The sequence below is a fragment of the Drosophila rhopaloa genome, unplaced genomic scaffold (assembly GCF_018152115.1).
Source record: "Drosophila rhopaloa isolate 14029-0021.01 unplaced genomic scaffold, ASM1815211v1 contig_115, whole genome shotgun sequence".
NCBI lineage: Eukaryota > Metazoa > Arthropoda > Insecta > Diptera > Drosophilidae > Drosophila > Drosophila rhopaloa.
In genome coordinates, this window is record NW_025334990.1 from 13,963,874 (window position 1) to 13,984,112 (window position 20,239).

General features: G+C 42.1%; 3 protein-coding genes and 1 non-coding gene across 6 annotated transcripts in view; 3 read left to right on the plus strand and 1 right to left on the minus strand.

Moving 5' to 3' along the window:
- LOC108053409 (serum response factor homolog) overlaps positions 1-8,921 on the plus strand; it is a 31,560-nt gene extending 22,639 nt beyond the window's left edge. Inside the window, exons 3-4 of the mRNA XM_017136048.2 lie at positions 7,807-8,182; positions 8,244-8,921. Coding sequence (XP_016991537.1) covers positions 7,807-8,182; positions 8,244-8,410 — 543 coding nt within the window. The 3' untranslated portion in view covers positions 8,411-8,921. The remainder of the gene's footprint in view (positions 1-7,806; positions 8,183-8,243) is intronic.
- On the plus strand, positions 6,436-6,509 carry Trnan-guu. The gene has a single exon. It is a non-coding gene; the product is annotated as a tRNA-Asn (tRNA).
- Positions 8,922-10,470: 1,549 nt separating the features above from the next.
- On the plus strand, positions 10,471-11,281 carry LOC108053407. 2 transcript variants are annotated; one of them, XM_017136046.2, is made up of 3 exons: positions 10,471-10,508; positions 10,573-10,887; positions 10,952-11,281. In XM_017136046.2, exons 2-3 carry the CDS (start codon positions 10,791-10,793, stop codon positions 11,260-11,262), a joined length of 408 nt encoding a protein of 135 aa, XP_016991535.1. In that variant the 5' UTR covers positions 10,471-10,508; positions 10,573-10,790; the 3' UTR covers positions 11,263-11,281. The 2 variants fall into 2 exon arrangements, with proteins under 2 accessions (XP_016991535.1, XP_016991536.1); XM_017136047.2 differs by having other exon boundaries at positions 10,486-10,887.
- On the minus strand, positions 11,271-18,561 carry LOC108039593 (muscarinic acetylcholine receptor DM1). Of its 2 annotated transcripts, none has more exons than XM_017116648.2 (4): positions 17,409-18,561; positions 16,661-16,844; positions 16,465-16,601; positions 11,271-14,652 (listed from the first exon to the last, which is right to left on the minus strand). In XM_017116648.2, exons 1-4 carry the CDS (start codon positions 18,359-18,361, stop codon positions 13,512-13,514), a joined length of 2,415 nt encoding a protein of 804 aa, XP_016972137.2. In that variant the 5' UTR covers positions 18,362-18,561; the 3' UTR covers positions 11,271-13,511. The 2 variants fall into 2 exon arrangements, with proteins under 2 accessions (XP_016972137.2, XP_044315949.1); XM_044460014.1 differs by having other exon boundaries at positions 16,414-16,601.
- Between the last annotated feature and the right edge of the window lie 1,678 nt (positions 18,562-20,239).

Consider the following 20,239-nt stretch of genomic DNA (forward strand, 5'->3'; position numbering starts at 1 on the left):
TGATTGTGTGATTGTAGGCCCGTGATTGAGTTGTCGGCCTGCTGGGCTACTGTTTGCAGTAGTGCGGTGAGTGGCTTATCTTAGCAGTGCATCGCAGCTGTTCGACTAGTCGGCTATTATTCTGCCGCCTGCACTTATCCAGGCTTATAGAAGGGGTCAAGGATTGATCGAGTGCACCGAAAGTGCCTGCTAACCTCTCACACAGTCTAATTTCTCAGCTGAGTTTTTGGGGTTTTAACGTGGCAATAAAAAATTAACTGGGCCTTACATTTATTCTGAACTTAAATGGCAGTTAAATACTTCTGACCGATATTTACAGCATTAAGGCAAAAAGAGAATAAACGTGAATTACAGCGAGTATTTTTGAAAGTATGCATTGCAATAAATGTGTTCAAGATCTATTGTGTAACTTAATGACACCTATTTAGAGCCAAGTTAATAGGAAACATTTATTTTTAAAGAAATGTTTTTACATTTACATTCCCAAGGCTGTCCTTCTCCCTATCCTGTCACCCAAACTCTTTTCATCTATTACTATAATGATCTATACTTCCTAACTAATATCATTATAGATTTTAGAGTAATAATTTGAATCAATTCTCAATTTTTTTTTTATTAAACCCCTATATCACTAATTACAAAATCCCAATAAATTCTTAAGGCACATATCACTCTAATCTTCTCTCTTTCGCTAGCTAACCAATATTTAAACTAAATATTTATAACTTACCCATATTTAAGCGAGTACTAATTAAATACAGATCTTCCTTATCTCTTTGCCAGCAGTCAAGATCGCTGGGCGATCAAGTCTCAAGTATTCAAGTCACCATCTTTCAATGTTCTCGAATTAATTTTCTTCACACACTTTCCCAGTTCTTTTTCTGATCGATCACACTTTTCACGTCTTTCAATTGGCCAAGCAAAAAAGCCAAAGATCGCTCCTCGATCGTCGTGCAGGTCACGCAGTTACTCACAGACTGAAAACGTAAGCCCAGCGGTCGGAACTCTTGAGTCCAGCTGGAGAAACCTGAGAAGAAACCCGTTTCAAAGGGGACTTAAGAGAACGAGATCGGTACCTGGGGCGATAAGTGCGACAGGGAGGCAGAATGTGCAGCCGATCCGCTTGCACCTTCTTGGGGCCTTACTCTTATCACAGTCGGCTCTCTTAAGCCCGACTCTCTCTCTCGGGTTTTATTAGGCACTTATATTTTATATAGTACTCCATATAGCGACGATCTGTGGGCGGGACTTGCTGGCTTGGCCGCTCGTGTGCGTATTAGATTTTATAGACTCGCTTTTGACTTGCTCACCAATTCCATTTTGGGCCGGGCTTATATACATTGGCCACATTGGCGTGGGGACAAATGAGCAAACAAATGAGTGGTCCCCGGTTGCTCTGGGCATGAAAATTCAATTTACACCAACCTGCTACAAAATGACGTATCTCTGCATGTATTTATTGAAATTTATTCAATTATATACAGATACCTATAGTGGATATATCTTTCTCCGTTCCGTTCTCCATCAAATTTGTTGGGTGTAACCAGTTTTTGAGCAAAAAAAAAATAACATATGAAATCAGCGATTGAATATTTTTCATTTTGCTTGTGGGCGTGGGCACGCTCCGTACCTATAGATGGTTTTTGCTTTTGTTCATTTTTGTAAAATGACACAATTTAATGAAATCCAAAAAATTCTCGACTTGTTCTTTGACTAATGATGAAGGCGCTGTTCGAAGTGCTGGAACTGATTTTTCAATTAGTTTTGGAGTTTGGCAGCTTGAAACCTACTGACAGTTTTCGATCGAATTGCGTTAGATTTATAGTTTGAATTAAATTAGCACAGAAATATCTATTTTGTCAAATAGGATATGACTTCTTAATTGTTGTCATAAATTTTAAATTTGTTGTTTATTAATCACTACGTACACTTTTTTTGGGAGCATAATTTACCTATTTTCCATATCTTATCCATTTTAAGGTCATCTTAGTCTCAACTTTTATATTTCGAAAATTTTTTTAAAAATACTTTGCTTAAAAATCATAAATCACATTTATTATCGGATTGAAAAAGATAAAACAATTTATTATGTCTAAGATTATTTTGAACCCAATTTAAATGACTTATTTAATAATTATTTCTCATATTGCAACTTAATCTAAGCATCTTTAGCCAGCATTCAATTGGCTTCTGACTCTGTTTTTCGGAATTTAATCGCTGTCAGTGGCTCCAGATTGTTTGGTTAGTTAGGGGCCTTCTTCGGTTCGGCTAAATCTAGCTAAACATCGAACTCAGTTTGTCTGGGCACCCACATGAGTGGTCCCCCTCCAGTCCTTCGACTCACTTAACATACGCCGAGTTGAGATCTTGTATTCGTATAATTGCAATTTCCATTCAACTGTTTGTTAGCCCGCCGGATTGTGTCCAACTCCATTTCATTTGTTTGGCTAGTTTTGCGGTTGTTAGTGCCCATCATAAATTGCGCCAATTGTGGGCGAGGAGCTCCCCTCCAGCGGCAAAGGATGCTGAATAGGCGGAGTGGGGAGTGAAGAGGGGGCAGAGGGAGCGGCACAGGCTAATCGGTGGCGTTTCATCTGCGGCCCGCTGTCCTGTTGCCTCTTGTTCGCCTGTCGGCGCACGCATAATTAGGCCTGAGGACAATCGTTTTGGCTTTCACACTGCGGAAAATTAATGGCGGAATATATTAATATATTACCAGAATTGCCCGACTCTCTCCCAAAGACTTAATGATCTAAAAATATTGTTAAGACGCCAAAGGAGTCCCACTTTAATGGTTATATTGGGACAGAAAACTCATTTAAAAGTGTATTTATCAAATTGAATTTGTGGGTTTCAACCAATATACTTAACACTATACAATTTTTGAACAATAATTTAACTAATATTTTATAAGTTTAAAAAGTTAGAAGGCAATCGATTGACTTAAAAAAATAAAACTGAACAGCCTTTAAAGATATTGCTTTCATTTATTTTTTGTGTGTCTCATATTATTTAATTTAATTCACAGTTATATCTTTTGTTACCAACAATTCAGAAAAATTAATATGATTTAATAGCTTCCTTTTCCCTACGATTTAAATACAGATTGTGATACATTTTCCCAAGTGCACTGGCAGCAGGTTACCCCTCGCAATTTGGCCAAATAATTGGTAACTGAAAACAATAAGCTCGTTTTTCGTACTCTCCCGGCCAATCGTGGCATCTTAATGCGGCCCTGACATTTAAATAGATGCTAATTCCCATCATAACTGACTCGAGACTCCGGTCCCGTTTCCTTTCAACTGAACTAATGAATTTGAACCCGCCAGTCGATTACTGGGGCTGCTCGATTGAGACAGACTCACGACGACCCGACTTGAATCTCTACTTCCTGCTGGCCGCTTTCTTTGCGCGTGAATCCGTGTAACCGCAACCCGCACAGAAGAAAAAGACACAAAACTGTGATTTGCCCAAAAACAGAAAGCCGGCAAGAAAGCCATGCTTTGCGGATATAAACGCTTTAAAACTCCATATTGCGGCCTGGCCCGGATGCGACGACAATTGTGAAGACCAGACCAAATGGCCAAACTGCGACTCCGAGTTTAGCTGGCAAATGTCTACGCAGTGTTGTCGCTTCTCCTGCTTTTGTTGCCTCTGCTCAACTGATGTGGTTGTTGGCTGTTGGTTGTTGGTTGTTCGCTTGTTGCCGCTTCGTGTCAACTGACTGGGGGCCTTAGTTTTCGGCTTTTGTTTTCACAAGCCAAGCCGCCCCATTTTGCTTAGCCAGGCAGCAAGTTGGCCAGAGCCATCCCATAACATTTGCCTCAACGTTTCCTGTTCAGAATGTTCGCCGCTGTCCTGTGGTTGTGATTGTGTGATTCCTCCTACAAAATTGAGCAACAGTGGTTGAAAAAGATATTATAATTGTTAAAAGGTTTTTTTTCCGTTTTAAAAAAAGGGTAATTGTGAAAATCAAACTTAAAACTTCCGAAAAATGTATTTAAGTTCCTTTAAAGCATGCTTTGCTTACAATAAAAAAAAATGCTTATTTAAAAAACTAAACACTGAATGTTAATGACATGTAAATACATTTAAAATTTAATTAAAAAGTGTACGTTGTTTGTTTGTATTCGTTAAAAAGATGAAAGTGGTGTATTTCGAACGAATCCAAACAAAAAACTAATTATTTTTCAATTGAATTTTAAATGTATTTACTTGTCATTTACATTCAGTGTAAAATGCTTTTTAGAAGAAGAATAGTTAATATAAATATTTAAGTACATTACGTATTCAACAAGCCCGTTCTATGTTCAATCAATTTAAAGGAAAAACACTCCAAACCAAACCCTTTCAAGTTTTAATAATCATGTTTACATTTTTTATAGACACTACGATGGCTTTTATTTGTTTCAATGATGTATGTGCAATAAATGCCTCAGTTTCCACAAACCCAAAACCATTTCATCTTGTATTCTTACCCTTTTGGGCCACTGTTATCCTTTTGGCCCGTTCCCTGGGCAATTGTGCGTTAGATTTAAGTGCTTTCGTTTGCCAGGCTTAATTTGCATTTTTATTTTTATGTTTTCATTGAAAGCGCCAGCATCAATGGAGCCCGCTGGCTTCAGTCGAGAGCACATTTGGCTATTCCTTTGTTTTCGGCTTAAAGTTATCAGTGTCGGTAGATGTACACGGCATCAACGGTAGCAGCCGCAATAGCAACAACAACAACAGCAACAACAACAACAGAGAACAACATGCAAAATGCAAATGTTTATTGGCCAAATGCTGAACGATCTCAGCCAGCTAAACTGAGAACGGGCTAACACACTGGTCCTTCTGTTTTTTTTGGTTCCCCTTGTTTTTTTAAGCTTTCAAGCAATTGAAGCGGGTGCTGACTGCCACAAAGTTGTCGCCTTTTGTTGTGGCAGCAACCATTTTGGTAAAAACAACTAATCAATTGGCAAATGTGCCATCCGTCAATCACTGAGTCAGTTGGCGGTGGTGTAGGTCACACGACACCACACGAGTGGTGGTGGTGCAGCTCGGTGGTTGCAGTTGCAACAGCAGTTTGCAACTGCAACAGCGGCCACCGAATTGACTCGCATTCACTTTTGGGGCAAATAAAATGCCACCTTGGTTGTGAATGTCAGTTAGCCAATTTGAAAATTCATTCATTCAATGCTTTGACGACTCGCTGACTGACTATTGCCAACATTTATTATTAGCCTTTCCCAAACTGACTATTTTTGGAGCTACCGATGGCCACACAGCAGCAACAACAACAGTAGCAAAAACAGTAACAACAACAACATGCCGCACATATCACAGCAAGACAAATTTCTATATAATTGCATTTGTCGCAGGCTCCAAGCCTCGAAGTTCGAACTTCGAAGCCACCACTGGCGAGGCCAGATCGGCCAGACAATGCCAGGCATTATTTTTATATAAATTGCATGCCATTGGCCCGGCCAGTTGGCATTCCATCCAGCCAATTGCCAACCGAGAGACTCTCGGGGCAGGGTTCTCCGCTCCGATTGTATTTTTTGCCTTGCTTTTAGCCAGGCTCAAACTCTAATTGTCATTTAATGAGACACGCTCGGCATTTGCGCACGACACACGACTATCAATTTGGCAAGTTGCAGTTGGCATCAGCAGCAGCAGCAGAATCAACAGTAGAAGCCATCGATGAATCTGTTCGATTCGCTGACAAACCCATCTTGTCGTCCTGCCTCGCTACTGGAAATTAAATTCAATATTGATGAGGCGCAGATTGAAATTGCAGGGCTCTTCATTAGGAGCACCATCTGAGTCACCAAATAAAATTTAATAAAGTGGCACGCATTTTATGTGCTGGGGAATATTAACCATAAAATATGCAAACGACTTTATTTAGAACTTTAATAACTTAGATAGAATCATAATATGTTATAAGTCATTCAGCCCGTAAAAAGATGTTATAAATTGTGTATTTATACATAGCTTAAATTCCTTGGCAAGGATAAGTGAAATCCATGTCACCATTTATGTTTGTGCTTTAAATTAAAGTTGACATACAAGATAAGGTGAAAAATGAATTATTACTATAACCATCATATTGTTCAAAACACTTTAAAATTAAATCAGCCTTTTAAATAATTTTATAAGTATGTATTAATAGCTTTAATTTCTTGGCAAAGGTTAGGTAAACTCATGTCGTCAACAAATTTATTCATTTTCTTTGTGTGCCACAAATAGCATAATTTCTTATTATATTTACCTTAAGCTGCTCAAGAATGTATATTATAACATTTTATAATACGATCATACTTATATATAAAGCGAGGGCACAAAGAATAATGCGCTTACTAAAAGATTTAATCAGATAATAATGGAATCAACCCCTAAGATGATGTCAGTGGAAATATTGAGGAGATTGTTTCGCAACGAAATCCAAGAGCCTCCGTGGCGCAATTGGTTAGCGCGTTCGGCTGTTAACCGAAAGGTTGGTGGTTCGAGTCCACCCGGGGGCGAAACAACTTTTTTTTTTGTATAACCTTTTTTTTATACAATATTAAATAGCTTCCTTAATGTTTTGCTGTTAATAAAACTTATATTTATTACCTTTGTGTGGCGAATTTTAATTGTTCAATTACCGAATTGAAATCACACACGCTTTGGGAGGTCCGCAAATTTACTGCTGTGAGGAACGAATAGATAGAATAGATTAGATAAATAGGAAGAGTAGTTACAAACCAATAATTAGCTTTTTATTGATAAATGAATATTAGTCATAAGCTACTGTTTAGGGCCTTATATGTGTGTTTAAAATGCAAGCCTGGGCACAATGTAACCTTTACATGAGCAGCTCCACTTTCAGCTGCCTTTTAGTTTTTTTTTCCCCCATGCAACTGAAAACCGCGAGCGTAACAACAGTTGCACATGCACATGTTGGTGTTGCCGTGGCCAAGTATATCATGGCAACTTGGAGACAGTTTGTCGTCGTTGGCTTTGCTAATTAAAATGTCTTGGTGCTGTCACTCAAAAGGCGGTCGCCTGATCCACTGGCCAAGTCGCTTGGTTGGCAGCAGACTGCCACAACGACGACGACGATGACGACGCCCATTTTAGTCAGCTCGGCGGCAACAATGCGATTTTGCCTTTCGCGAAATGCTGCTATTGCTGCTGCTGCTACAATTTCATTGGAAGTCCGCTGATGTGGCAGGGGCACGCGGCGTATGCGCAATGCAATTTGCGATCTCCCTCGCACAAAATGGCGATCGCATTGTTACAGTTTGCAATTATTTTGATTTATTTTTTTTTATTCGTGTCGTCTCTGAGGGACAGTGGCAGCCTCTGCTGGCACTAATCAAAATTAAAATGACGCTGGCGATACCATCCAAGGCGATGCGACGACGACGACGATGATGGCCCCGCACCGATCACGTCGCTCGCCGGAGAGTCAGAAATCAATATTCTAAATTCTTTAACGCGTGTGCACATTTAAGGCAACGCCAGCTCATTGAGATGCGTGCCGGCGAACAGCCTGGCCAGCACTTATACGCAATTTCGCGCCATATTTGGTTCAAACATATTGGATTTTTTTTTTTTTTTTTTTTTTGTTATCTCGTTGTCGTCTCTTTGCTCCCTGCACTTGGCTGGCATATAGAACAGGCCACGGAGCAAACCGCAGATCTCCCGATTCCAATTCCGATTCCTATTCCTATTCCCAATCATCTCAAACTAAGCTTAGCCTTAAGATCAGCAGACCAGACTGTTTGTCTACCACCACTAATCGAGTGTCTTTGGCTTTGGCTTCTTTCTTTCCAGGATGACCGATCGCCTACTTCGTCGGGCAACGAGTCGGATGATTCGTCGGATGTGGAGATGCCAGTCGAGGCAGCCGAGGTGGCATCCAAGTTAACGGCCAGCAAAACAGAGGTATCACCGCCTCCTGCAGCGGCCTCATCTTCGGCGGCGGCCTCATCTTCTGGCTCCAAAACCATGCCAGCATTGAACTATCAGACTGAGAACACCGGACCCTCGACCTCCACAGCAGCTGCTGGAGGAGGAGGAGGAGGAGGGGGAGGAGGAGCCTCGGCGGACAGCAAGTATGTTTACCCAGCTGCCTCATTTGCCAACATACCGCAGAAAATGCTGAGGCAACTCATACAGACAGGACACTTGCAGCTTCACGCTGAAGAGGGTGAGTAACTTCAAGATTTAATACCTAAAATCTCTAAATTAAATACTATTATCTTTAACAGATGGCAATCAGTATGTGACCATACCACTCAGCTCCACGACGGCCAACCTAATCAAGAGCAATAAGTTAACAGCCTCAGCAGGATCAGGAGCTTCAGGATCAGGAAATGCATCGAAAAGCGATCCCAGTGCCGAGAAACCCTTGACTATCAAACAGGAATATGATTAGCCCCCAGCTACGCCCACTGCTTATCCAATACTGAGAACTGCGTTTATCCACACTTGCCCACAAAAACACCATCTGAAAACAAACACCAGCAGGAGATTACCATTACACACCCACTATACCCACTTAAAGTCTATCCAAAGTTTTCGCGTCATCATCCAAGGATGACGATCGCCTGCTAAGTCTAAGTCATACTATATCTACTATATCGTATATATACTATTTTTTATACCTATACAAGGAGATGTGAGAGAAGAAAACCCTGATCTGGTACCCAAGATGCCAGCGGCATATCTACATACGTAAGTTTGAAAAGTTTTGCAAGTTATACATCGTAATGGCATTAAACTGATATCGAGATGAATTATGATCGATGATTAAATGAGAAATGGAAAACAAGGATGATATGGATGTTCCTAAATCGCAGAGATCATGTTGCTTTGTTACTAGTTTATATTGTTTTATTATACAATACATAAATACATATAAACCACTTTTTTTGCATAAAACCAAATCGTTTGTTGTGTTTTATTATAATGGAATTTAAATGGCTCATGCAGATTTCAAAGCAACTAAGCTAAGACACTTATCGTTTTAATCCAGTGAAATGGGTCTAAAGCGGAAAATGGCAACGCACATCTCGAGTTCCCCACCCCAATAATTATAGACAGCTACTTGCCATACTATGTACTATATACTATATACAGTGTGTATCTATGAGAGTGCTTGGATTAAGCACACTCACAAAAAGAGCGACGGACAAATGCCTTTTGGTATTTAGCCGCTTGATGAATGTGTCCGTGGTGGGTATTGTGCAGTTGATTGATTGACGACATAATCTTATTGACACTTAACCTAATTAAACGTCGCTCATTACTTACTGGCACAGGTAGTTGTGGGTACTCGCCGTCTAGCACCTGTTACCGCTTATGGCCCTCGATTGGGGCTAAGGAGGCCCTCGTCTTCCCATTGATCTTTTGGCTGGCAGTCGGTGGAGGAGGGACGAGTACTTCCGCTTCGGCGGAGGCACTTTGCATGCAGTGGGTCTCCTCAAAAAAGGCCACAAAAGGCGCAACGTGTGGCACATACTAATGGTTGCCACATGCCAGCCAAAGCACAATGGAGCGTTTTTAATTCCTTTTCAATTAAAAAACAAAACTTGTGACCTAAAGAAAGTTTTTTTTAGAAAGGAATTCGTTTTTGATTTAAAATAATTCGTTTTTTAGAAATTAATGATTAACATACGAGACTGATATATATTTATTTTTTAAGACTTACTTTATTTAAAGAAGTTTGGAATATTGAAATTATTTTCTTTGTATTTATTTCACTTTATATTGAAAACCTTTTAAACTTTTAATGAATTATATAAAGAACACTCGCATAAAAATTCCAAATAACTTTTGTGTGCTAAACTCCTTTATATTTAGTTTTTATCTTCTAAATGTATTTACAAAACTCTTCTAAAATAATTATAATTTTGGTTAAAATCCATACCCAATGCCACTGTGCGGTGGTTAAGTGTGGACGACCTGGGCGGTGGATTGGCACGCGCCGCGGTTTCCGTGGGTTTCGGTCTTCGACTTGGACTTGGTCTTTGGCCGGAAGCCGTTAGTTGTTTGGGCCATGTGGGCTTTTATGGCCAAGTGTTGACGGCGGAGACAGAAATCAAAGGCTAAAGCTAACCATCCATCCATCCATCGATCCATCCCACTCGCTTCGCCCCGGTCAAAGTTGAGTGGGTCACTAAACTCGGATATCGACGGTGTTTGCGAATGAAACCGCAATTAGCGTTGATTATGGCCAACAGAGAGTTGATTGACATTTTGTGGGCTAGACCGCGGTGCTCATGTGTGTGTGTGTTAGTATGTGTGTGTGTGACTGTCTGCCTGGGCTTGTCCTGGCTAGCCGCTTCATTATTAACCGCACCCACGCAAAGCTCATGTGAATATTGATCCTGTTCCGTTCTGCTGTCCTGGCCATTCGGACGATTATTAATAATGGTCACGCGCGCGGAAAACTTTGCATTGCAATTTCTCCAGTCAGTTGCCATCGCATTGGCCCGACAAACGGCCGTGTCCTGGAGTGTCCTGTCCTAAAGGTATCGTTACCTACGGCAAATCCCAAGAAAATCAATACTAATGAGCCATTAAATGTGGCCCCAGCTGCAGTCGGCCATAGTCTAATGAGCTGAGCGGCGGCGGAAATTGAATGTTGGCTCTAACCAAGCGGCTGCAGCAGGAAATCACATCAGCATCGTTTTTAGCCATCTCCCCGCTAAACGGAAACGGCAAAGGAAAAGGTGAAGGTGAAGGTAAAGGTAAAGGTAGCTCTAAAACGGAAGTCTTAGCCGTAATGCCTTGCGCCTGAATGGTTGCATAGCATGGGCTGCTCCAGTTCCAAGTCCACCGCCACCGTAGACGACACCAAATTGCCGAAGACCGTTTCAGCCAAGTCAACTAAAACTAAAATGGAGTACCGTGAGTTGGGGATACAATACCGCGATTTATGGGAATTTCTAAGTACGAGAATCCCCTTTTTCAGCTGCCTCGGAGGCCTTTACCATTCCTTTGGAGAGCGAAGAAACCACGGAGATGCCGCTAAATGAGACACTGCGTCAGCCGCCGAAGAGGATTCAGCAGATGTTGCAGGAGGCAGCCAGTTCGGAGCCACCAACTTTGGAAGAACTGGAGGACAAGCAGCAAAAGGCCGAGCAACGACGTCAGGAGCTGATGCAGCAGAAATTGGAGATCATCCAGAAGAATGCCCAAATGCTGATGAGAAGTCCTGGAGAAAATCCTGGAGATGAAGAAAATACTGGAGACAAAGAGGAGAACCCCGAAAACCCCGACTAAAAAGATACTCCCTTTTTCATTCACATTTTTTATTGTTAGCTTTAAATTATATATGTATTACTATATATCGTAGTATATTTCCAAACAATTAGATTGTATGCAATTAAATCTGCTCTCATCATCAAAATGCTGTCCATCTGTTCTTGCTCCGTAATCCTATATGTCAAACCTTTTCGCTGGTAGTCAAAAAACGTGATCTATTTGTAATCGAGTGGCCGGCGTGTGCCGAGATTATATATGTACGTCTAAAGGCTATATGTTGGTATTATTTGTTGGATTGGTTGTTTGCTCGACTCGCGTTTTTGGCCTCTGTCGGATATATATTTTTTTGCAGTACTATATGCTTCATTAGGATGTGTGTGCGTGGTTGTAAATCATGTCTTTTGGGTTTGTTGGTTGGTTTACTTGTTCTTGTTGCTCTTGACTTCATATTAAACGTCGTATTCATATATATGTACTTGTATATATCGTATCGTTTAGGTATAAATATGCGTATTGTGTCACAGACACTACAAATGTCGCTTTGATTTCGGCTTGATTCGCATCTAGGCCCCGTTTTTTCACTCGGATCAACGAGGGCCAACAATTTGTTAATATTTCAATTAGTTACGTTACCTACACACTCATTAAAAATGTTCGCTCCCCCGATCGCATCGAATATATCGTAGTACCTGGATGTCGTTTTTCTTACACTGTATGTATTTTACTCTCTCATATGCTTTAAATATGCTTGCGGTTTACTTTTAATTAATTATGTTAGTTACTTGAATTGGTGCACTTCGAAGAAGCATTTGGTTTAATAGCTATGAGTTTGTGGTACGATTCGAGTATGTTGTCCAAAGAGATGGTCCGCCAGTCGATGGATTGGCCACATTCAGCACAACCTTGTGGGTTATTTAAATACTAATCCGTCCAATTATCGGCCCCCAACCCCGCCCCACATCCGTATTCCTGATCCTTCCTCAACTGGGCCATCTCTTCGACACATTTCTCAAACATATTGCTTGCGTTACTGGTTGTTACTCTTGGTTTTAAATTATCCCCTCGTCATGGGGATCCTCTCATCATCGTCAGTTACAAAAGGTTTGTTCTTAGTTGTTGAACCATGGTGGGTTGCGTTCTTAATACATACAAATAATCGTAATTTTATACATACATATTCCGATATATTAGCAGGTATGTGTCTACAAATTGATTTGCACGGTTGACGCTTGCTTGTTACTTTTGTTATGGTTTCTACGCACATGTACACAAAAAAAAAAAACTGATCCAAACTATCGAAAACGAGCAGTACAATCACAATATTCCCCCTACGATTAAATACATATTATATCATATCCCCCCAAACCTACACAACGAAAATCGGAACGAGAACATAATGTCTGCCACCGGTTGGCCAACTTGCAACCAGATCCGCGTCGCGATTCGTTGCCTGCGGAACTTAATCCTTCCTACTTTGAACTTGTATTAAAGCTTTTTGGGTTTCTGCCTCTCTGCCTTTTTCGCCATTAACTTAAGCTAACTCATTTGCCGTGTGTATAATAATAAATATATTTCCTTATATATGTGTATGTTTATGAATTGCAAATCGTAATCCATTATATTTGTATTAAATTCTTCTTGCATCGAGCATGTGCCTACCTAACAGTACGTAAACGCCTAACAAAATGGAATCTCTCGCTTTTTGGGATTATGATCATTGTGATTTACACTTTTATGGCCAGGTGCTGGGATAGGGTTGCCTCGGGAATTAAATCTAAAGACACCTTAATGAGATCTTTGGCATATTTGGAAGCAGTTGGTCGAACTTGGTTTGGGAATAAGAACTTGGTTTTGGAATAAGACAAGTCAAGAAAGTCCTGTGATCTGAGATCAAGACAATTAAGTTTTCACTTTAAGGTAAACTGAATTACTTGATCATTCAAGTTTAAATATTTTACTAGTGTTTCTTCTCATTGATAAGTTATTGCACTTTCTGAAACCATCTAAGAATTGATCCATGTCCCGTATAAACCCCAGTTCTGGCAAATAACTAAATGGCAACCCTTCTGGAATGGTAATGCGTGTATATAGTCGGGGGCTAGACATCAAAAAATCAGTACTGCTTGTCAATGGGTAATCACTAAGCCTAGTTTTGGTTTTACTGCCTCCCAAAATTTTAGCACACAACACTTATTGCAACTACTAGTAGTTAAACCGGTACTCTGGCCAGAGATTGGGTGATTAAATATAAATATAAATACATATATCTAATTGTAGACGCCGCGCACCATGCCCTCGCGATTGCGGGTGTGCCATTTGCAGGTGAGGATGCGGACGTAGGTCCGTCGGAAGGTGGCATTGCACAGGGCATAGCACATGGGATTGATCGTCGAGTTGATGTAGCAGAGGGCGTAGAAGAAGTCCCACAGCTCCGTGGGTATGCAGTCGGAGCAGGTGGTCAGCGGCTTGATCAGCACCAGGATGTTGTACGGTGTCCACGTGATGATGAAGCTCAGCAGGATGGCCGACAGCGTCTTGGCCGCCTTCGACTCCTGCCTCTTCTCCTGTGATTTCTTTTTCTTCTTGGCCGCATTGCGGGCATTCATTAGGGCGTGGGCCCCAGCCGCCCCAGCGCCCACTGCCCCGCCCCCTTTGCCCAGCTGCTTGGGTATGACCTTGGCGTTGAGTAGCCTGGCATCGTGCTGGGCATGCGACATCCTCCGGCCGAGTGGCAGGCTGAACTCGGAGTCGCGCGAGGGCAAAGGTCGTCGGGTGGCGGCGACTGGCGGGGCAGCCGTGGCTAATGCATTCGCCGTCGTCGTTGTGGGCCCATCCTCGTGTATCATCTTGATGGAGGGTGCACAGTCGCCTTGCAGACTCAAGGTTGTGGCGGTAGCAGCTCCTCCTCCACCACCCCCTCCGCCATTTGCCGCATTACTCGATGCTCCATCGGATGGCAGGCGGATGAGTATCGTGTACACCGAATCCTGGCTCACCGACCGTGAGTTAATGCGATTGATCACGGGCAGTGTACGTGAGTCGCGATGCGCTGCATTTCCGGCTGTTCCAATTCCGATTCCACTTCCGTTTCCGCCTCCGCCTCCATTTCCATTCACATTCACCGTACCATTCCCATTATGGTTGCTGTTGTTGTTGTTGTTGATGGCGCCATTGCCATTGCCACTGGGATTCACATTCGCATTGGGATTCGCATTCGCATTCACCATCGCCATCGCATTCACATTCCCAGTGACCGCACTCATTTCCTGCAGCTGCGAAATGGAGGCGAGCGGTGGGCGTGGCAGCGGCGTGGGCGAGACATCCGACAAGAGAATACTGGGCGGACGGACGCCGCTCACACTGCCGCCCATCGAATAGTTGTCCCGCATCACGTTCATCGAGGTGCATCTGTGCGAGAAATGGGGGCGAAAAGAGATGGAGAGAAAGGATGTGGATGTTGGTAACGCATTTTCAAACACATCACAGAGTGGACCACCACTCCAAATGACACTGACAGGCAAGAACAACAACAACTTGGGGGCAAACTCAGGATGCAACTGCTCGTCTAAATGTGGCACACACACACAGATACACAAAAAAATACGTTCATGTGGTCAAGTGCGTTTTGGAATGGAAACAAGTGGCCGGAAATCGCAACTTAAATCGATTACCCAGTCCAATGCCAGTGGCACACATAAATTGAAACAAGTCCAGCGATCTAAAACACTGCCAACCCCAAATTGCACATATATCATCTAAAACTGCTTTTTTTGGCATTCAATTATAATTAGCAAGAATATTGTGGAATTTCGCCATACTTTGTGGGCTGACTTAAATGGTGACACATTGCAGATTCATCGGGAAAGCTCATTTTCGGTAATTCATTTTGCATTTTGGCAATTGCAGATTGCAGCTCAAATTACATTTGAGCTAAAATATTCAACTGTTTATTCTTCCTAATTATTCCCCAGTGATGCGAACAAATTTCCATGCAATTTTGTGGCATTGGGTTTTATGTGCAAACATCTAAACATAATTTCTATGGCTCTGCTAATTGCACTGAATTTTCAGACTGTTAAACAGATTTTAAAGGAAAAAAGTGAATTGTAGTGAATTACATTTAATTTGAACCAGCGAACTGCGCTGTTTGGAAAATATTTAAGGTAAAACGTCTCCTTAATGATATTCAAAGTGGGTGATTTTATAGAATACGTTTTTAGAAATGGAAATACATTATTAACTCAAAAGTTTCAAACCACTTTTATTCTGGTTATTAGCGAAATCTATAGAAATTATCAATTGATAGATAGATTTCTTAATATAAAAAAGGTTTTGTTGACACGATTTTGTAGCTTTCTTCTTGTGAATCAGAAATGTTTTTAAAAATTGATAAATATTTTTATGGCCTCCTTGCTGTTGATTTCAAAGACATTTTTGTGACTTCGGAATTTTATTTTTTAATGTGCTTTCAATCTTAAATCTCTATTTCTATTGCTTTGAAAAAAAAAAAACAAAACAGGACTAACACAGTTTCTGCATTTGTTGGTTTCTCCCTGTGGACTTTTAACACAATTTGTTGAATTTGACATTCAGAAATGGCTCTTAGCCGACATGGGAGACTTGCAAGCTAAGCTGAAACTATCACTTCTTGAAATCCAATTTCATGAATTAATTACAGCCAACGGAATCAACAAACTCGGGAGCACAATGGCCAGCTCCTTTGGACTGTAGCCTCAATTAGTTTCCATCCCGATGTGTGCAGTGGTGCAAAGCCTTCCATCTACGTGGATTATTTTAGTGCTGGATGCTGCGACTTTGATGGATTTGTGTGTGTGAAGTGTTGGGGATTGGGATTGGGGATTGGGATGGGTGTGGTGCATCGTGATGGCCGGTGAGGGATTGCGAACTCTCTCACATCCTCGTGTTGGACACTTTTTACCACTGACACTTTTCGTTTGTGTGCACAGGCATTGGACGGGAAATCGAAGTGAAAAACATACGAGTATATACATATATTTGGGTGCGAGTTGTTTGTTTGCTTTTCGGAAAAGTGCTCTGGGTGCAATTGATGCTAGTCATACGAAATACTGGGGTGAGAGAGTTTGGTGCGGTGTCGGCTTACTCGAAATATAGACGATTAAAGTTCAGAATTTTGATTGTTTTTACTACCTGGAGACGGAGCTTTGTAAAGGAGTTTCAATTGTTACTGGTGTTGCATACCCTAAATCAGAAGGCTCCTCCTGTTCGTAGGCGAAATCGTCGGAGTCCTCGCGACCGGAGTGCCACCACGCGATGCACCACTCCTTAACGCTGCCGAAGCAGGTGTACGATTTTTTGATTGTATTCGTGCTTTTGATCTGCAAATGGATGTGATTAGTAATCGGTAAAGGATAGACTTTGGGTTAGGGGATCCTACGCTTGACTTGCGCGAGTGCATCCCATGGTATCCGGAGTCGATGACCATGTTGGTCATGTAGACACTCTCCGCATCCGCCGAACTCTCGGAGCGCGGTCTTCGCCAGGTGTCGTGATCGTTGCCGCCCATTTGGCCGAAGGCCAGCAGACCGCCGGACGCATGGTTCACCACCGTGTTCTCGTCACTGAAAAATTAAAAAAATTTAATTGCTTAAAAATGTATTGGATATAAGTTATTTTTGCTCCTTTTTTTTCTTAAAAAAAACTATGAAATTCAGGCCAATAATCTCTGAGATATGAAATGGAAGTCTTTGAAAAAAACGATTTCCCATTTAGAAGACTTCGGCACAATATACTTTTGCAGAGAATATTATAATTTTGGTCAGAAGTTTTTAACCCAGATATTTCCCACTAATTTTACCATAAATTATAAAAAACGCAAAAATCGATCGAAATTTCTTTCCAAATAAACTCTGAAAATAAAAAAGTCATTGTTTTGGCTTTGCGTAGATTTTTTTGGGTCAAAAAATGGATTTTAGTATTGGTAATTGATTTGGTTTAAAAACCACCAAACGTTTGATTCCCTTTTATCTTAATCTTTTTAATAGAATTAAATAAAGTTCATAAATAATATGATTTAATTTAATGTTCACTTTAAGTGTTATTGGTTGCAAATGTTTATATAAAGTTTTTGTTATGATCAATACTATTCTACTTAATTGGTGCCCAAAACCTGGAGGGTAACTCACCTGCTGTTCGACCGTTTGCTGGAGTCCTTCTTGCCCGCCTGCAGGTTGGGCAGGTCCTTCTGCCGCTTCTTCGTCTCGCGCCAGATGCGCCAGTAGAGAAAGCACATGATGGTGACCGGGAAGTAGAACGCAGCCAGTGCAGTGCCGAAGGTGATGTACTGGTTGGTCTCGATGAACTGAATGTAGCACTCGTCCTTGGGCACTGTCCGCTTGCCCTCGATATACGGCCAGCTGTAGATCCACGGTGGCCAGAGGAGCAAACTAATGCCCCAGGCGGCACCGATCATCACAGCCGCCCGATTTGTTGTGCGTTTGGCGCGATATGTCAGCGGTCGTGTGACACTGAAGTACCGATCGAAACTGATGATCAGCAGGTTCAGCACGGAGGCATTGGAGGCCAGGTAGTCCAGGGCCAGCCAGGTGTCGCACACGATGGGACCCAGTGGCCAGTAGCCCAGGATCGTGGTCACCGCAAACAGCGGCATCGATATCGCCCCAATGGCAAAGTCCGCGATGGCCAGCGAGAACAGGAAGTAGTTGCTGATCGTCTGCAGCTGCTTGTCGATCTTGAAGGATATCATCACCATGACATTGCCGGCCACCGTCACCGTGCTCAGAATCGCCGCCACAAAGCCCATCACCACCATGGAGGCCAGTGAGTACCGGGGACCCTTCGTCTCGAAGCCCATGGTGCCGTTGGTCTGGTTGCCATACATCCCCGAATAGGGATCGTACAGACCACTGGCCGCCGTCGACGTGAGGTTCTCGAGTATCGCGGTGAGCAGGGTGGTGCCCGTTCCCGGATATCCCGGCGCATAGCCAACTGGACTGCTCGTCGTCGTCGTCGTGCTGGTCGTCGTGGTCGTGGTGGTCGTTGGACTTGGCTTATACAGTGGCTCCAATATGATGGGCGGGCCGTGGGCGGCCAATGCCAAACTCATCACCGGCTCCATGGCGGATACGTGATTTTATCTGCTTTGCAGCTGCAAGGCTTGCGATGCTCTATCGCTGTCGCTCTGTATCTTTCGCTCTCTCTCTCTCTCTCTCTCTCTCGCACTTTCTCTCTCTATCACGCTGGTCGTTTAGTTTGCCCTCATCCGCTGCTTATCCTTTTGGCTGCACCCACGCAAGGCGTTGGCCATTTTTCCACTGGCCCTGCAAGCAATAAAAAAAGAGGATGTTAGCTGGGATTACAGAACGGTCCGACCGGAAAGCACCCTGAAATAATTACGGTGATGGTTCCAGACACTTGTCCACGGAACGGTTATGAAAATGGAATTTTCCACTTCCTAGACGAAACAGTTTGGCTTAAATAAAGAGCCTGATAACACTGCCAACTGCAAAACTTTAATGAACTTATCCCTTTCCTAACATTTGTAGTTAATTAGGGTAAGTATAAGGAACCCTAAATTTATGTTTAAATATTACATATTTTTCTCAACACTGCCATTCAGAAAATTAACCATTTCTTAATTTTTCTTTAAAAGTACATAAAAATAACGTTAATAATAAACTTTTGCAACCATCTTAGAATGGAGTAAAATAAAAAACTGTAAATTTCTCCTTTACTGTCTTATAGTGAAGTGTTCAAAGATCTCGTAACTTGACGAATTTACAGCCTTCTGAATGACAGTAATAAACTGCAAATACATTCTCAAAGACAAGCTGTAAAGTGGCGCCGAAGAAAATTATTAAATTAACTACGTAGATGTGGAAATGTCAGGCGAAGTCGGCAAGCCAAAGGAATATCTTGCGGTGAAAATAATTAACTAGATGAAGATTACTCGAGAGGCATCCGGATGCAGCGATAATTATGATAAGCAAACTTGGGCGGTTAAGGACCGAAATAAACTTGAGCTTAGTGTCTAAAATCAACTTAAGACCCTCGAGCAACCAACGTAATTGCATGTGGTTGGGAAATGCAGCAATCACGAGTCGGTTGCATATAGTTACACGATTTCCACGAATGCCCCACCCAGCGGATAAGAGCCCTAAAAAAAGAATGACGAGATTTATGAGAAACTGTCCCCGGCACTGGCCTTTGATATATATCTCATCTGCCTTTGCGGCCGAGGGCTTGGCAGGGAATCGTGGGAAAGGAAGCGAAATAATATATTTACAATGCCAGGGGCCTGACTTGCTTTGTCCTTTCTGCAAAATGACATTTTCTGTGTGATTTGTTTTAATGGAAATGAAAACGTGGATGTAGATGTAAATGTAAATGTAAATGAAAATGAAAACGGCTTGAATGCGTTTCCTTGGCAGGCCTCAGCCCAGTCACACCCACAACATTTGTTGTTCGTTTATTACTGTTGCCAACAATGGCAGTGGCAAAAACGACAAAAGCGACAAAAACGGCACAAAATAACAACAGCGCGTGCAACAGTCGAGGAAGAACTTGGCTCGAACAAGGAGCATCGAGCTGAGAGCTCCGACACTTTGGCACGGAAATGTTCCAGGCGGCTTCCTCTGACACTTTTCAAAAACTATTGATGTTGTCATTGGCCATATGCCTATACATATCTGGAAATGAGGGGGCTTGTTCATTTGGCAGCCATTGTGCCCGGCGACTTTGATTTGGAAAGTTTTTCACACGTAATGAAAAGTCACGTTACGCATACGCCATGGCTGCCACCTGATTGATAGGCTATGATACGATACGTGGTGAAATGAAGGGCCACAATGAGATGTCCGTGATTGATTCGCATTCAATAGATGCGAAGTTATTGTTCGCACTGCTATTGTCGTTGGTCAGGGCTTTTTCATACAAATCAGGCCACAAAGGGGTCCGAAAACTAATTTACGTATACGTAATATTTTGCAGGAAAAGC

Coding starts and splice junctions, on each gene's coding strand:
- LOC108039593 (XM_044460014.1), bottom strand. CDS start 18,361: ATGGAGCCGGTGATGAGTTTGGCATTGGCCGCCCACGGCCCGCCCATC. Junction 16,845..17,408: donor AGCAAACGGTCGAACAGCAG/GTGAGTTACCCT, acceptor TTAATTTTTCAG/TGACGAGAACACGGTGGTGA. Junction 16,602..16,660: donor TGCACTCGCGCAAGTCAAGC/GTAGGATCCCCT, acceptor ATCCATTTGCAG/ATCAAAAGCACGAATACAAT.
- LOC108053407 (XM_017136046.2), top strand. CDS start 10,791: ATGGGCTGCTCCAGTTCCAAGTCCACCGCCACCGTAGACGACACCAAA. Junction 10,888..10,951: donor TAAAACTAAAATGGAGTACC/GTGAGTTGGGGA, acceptor CCCCTTTTTCAG/CTGCCTCGGAGGCCTTTACC.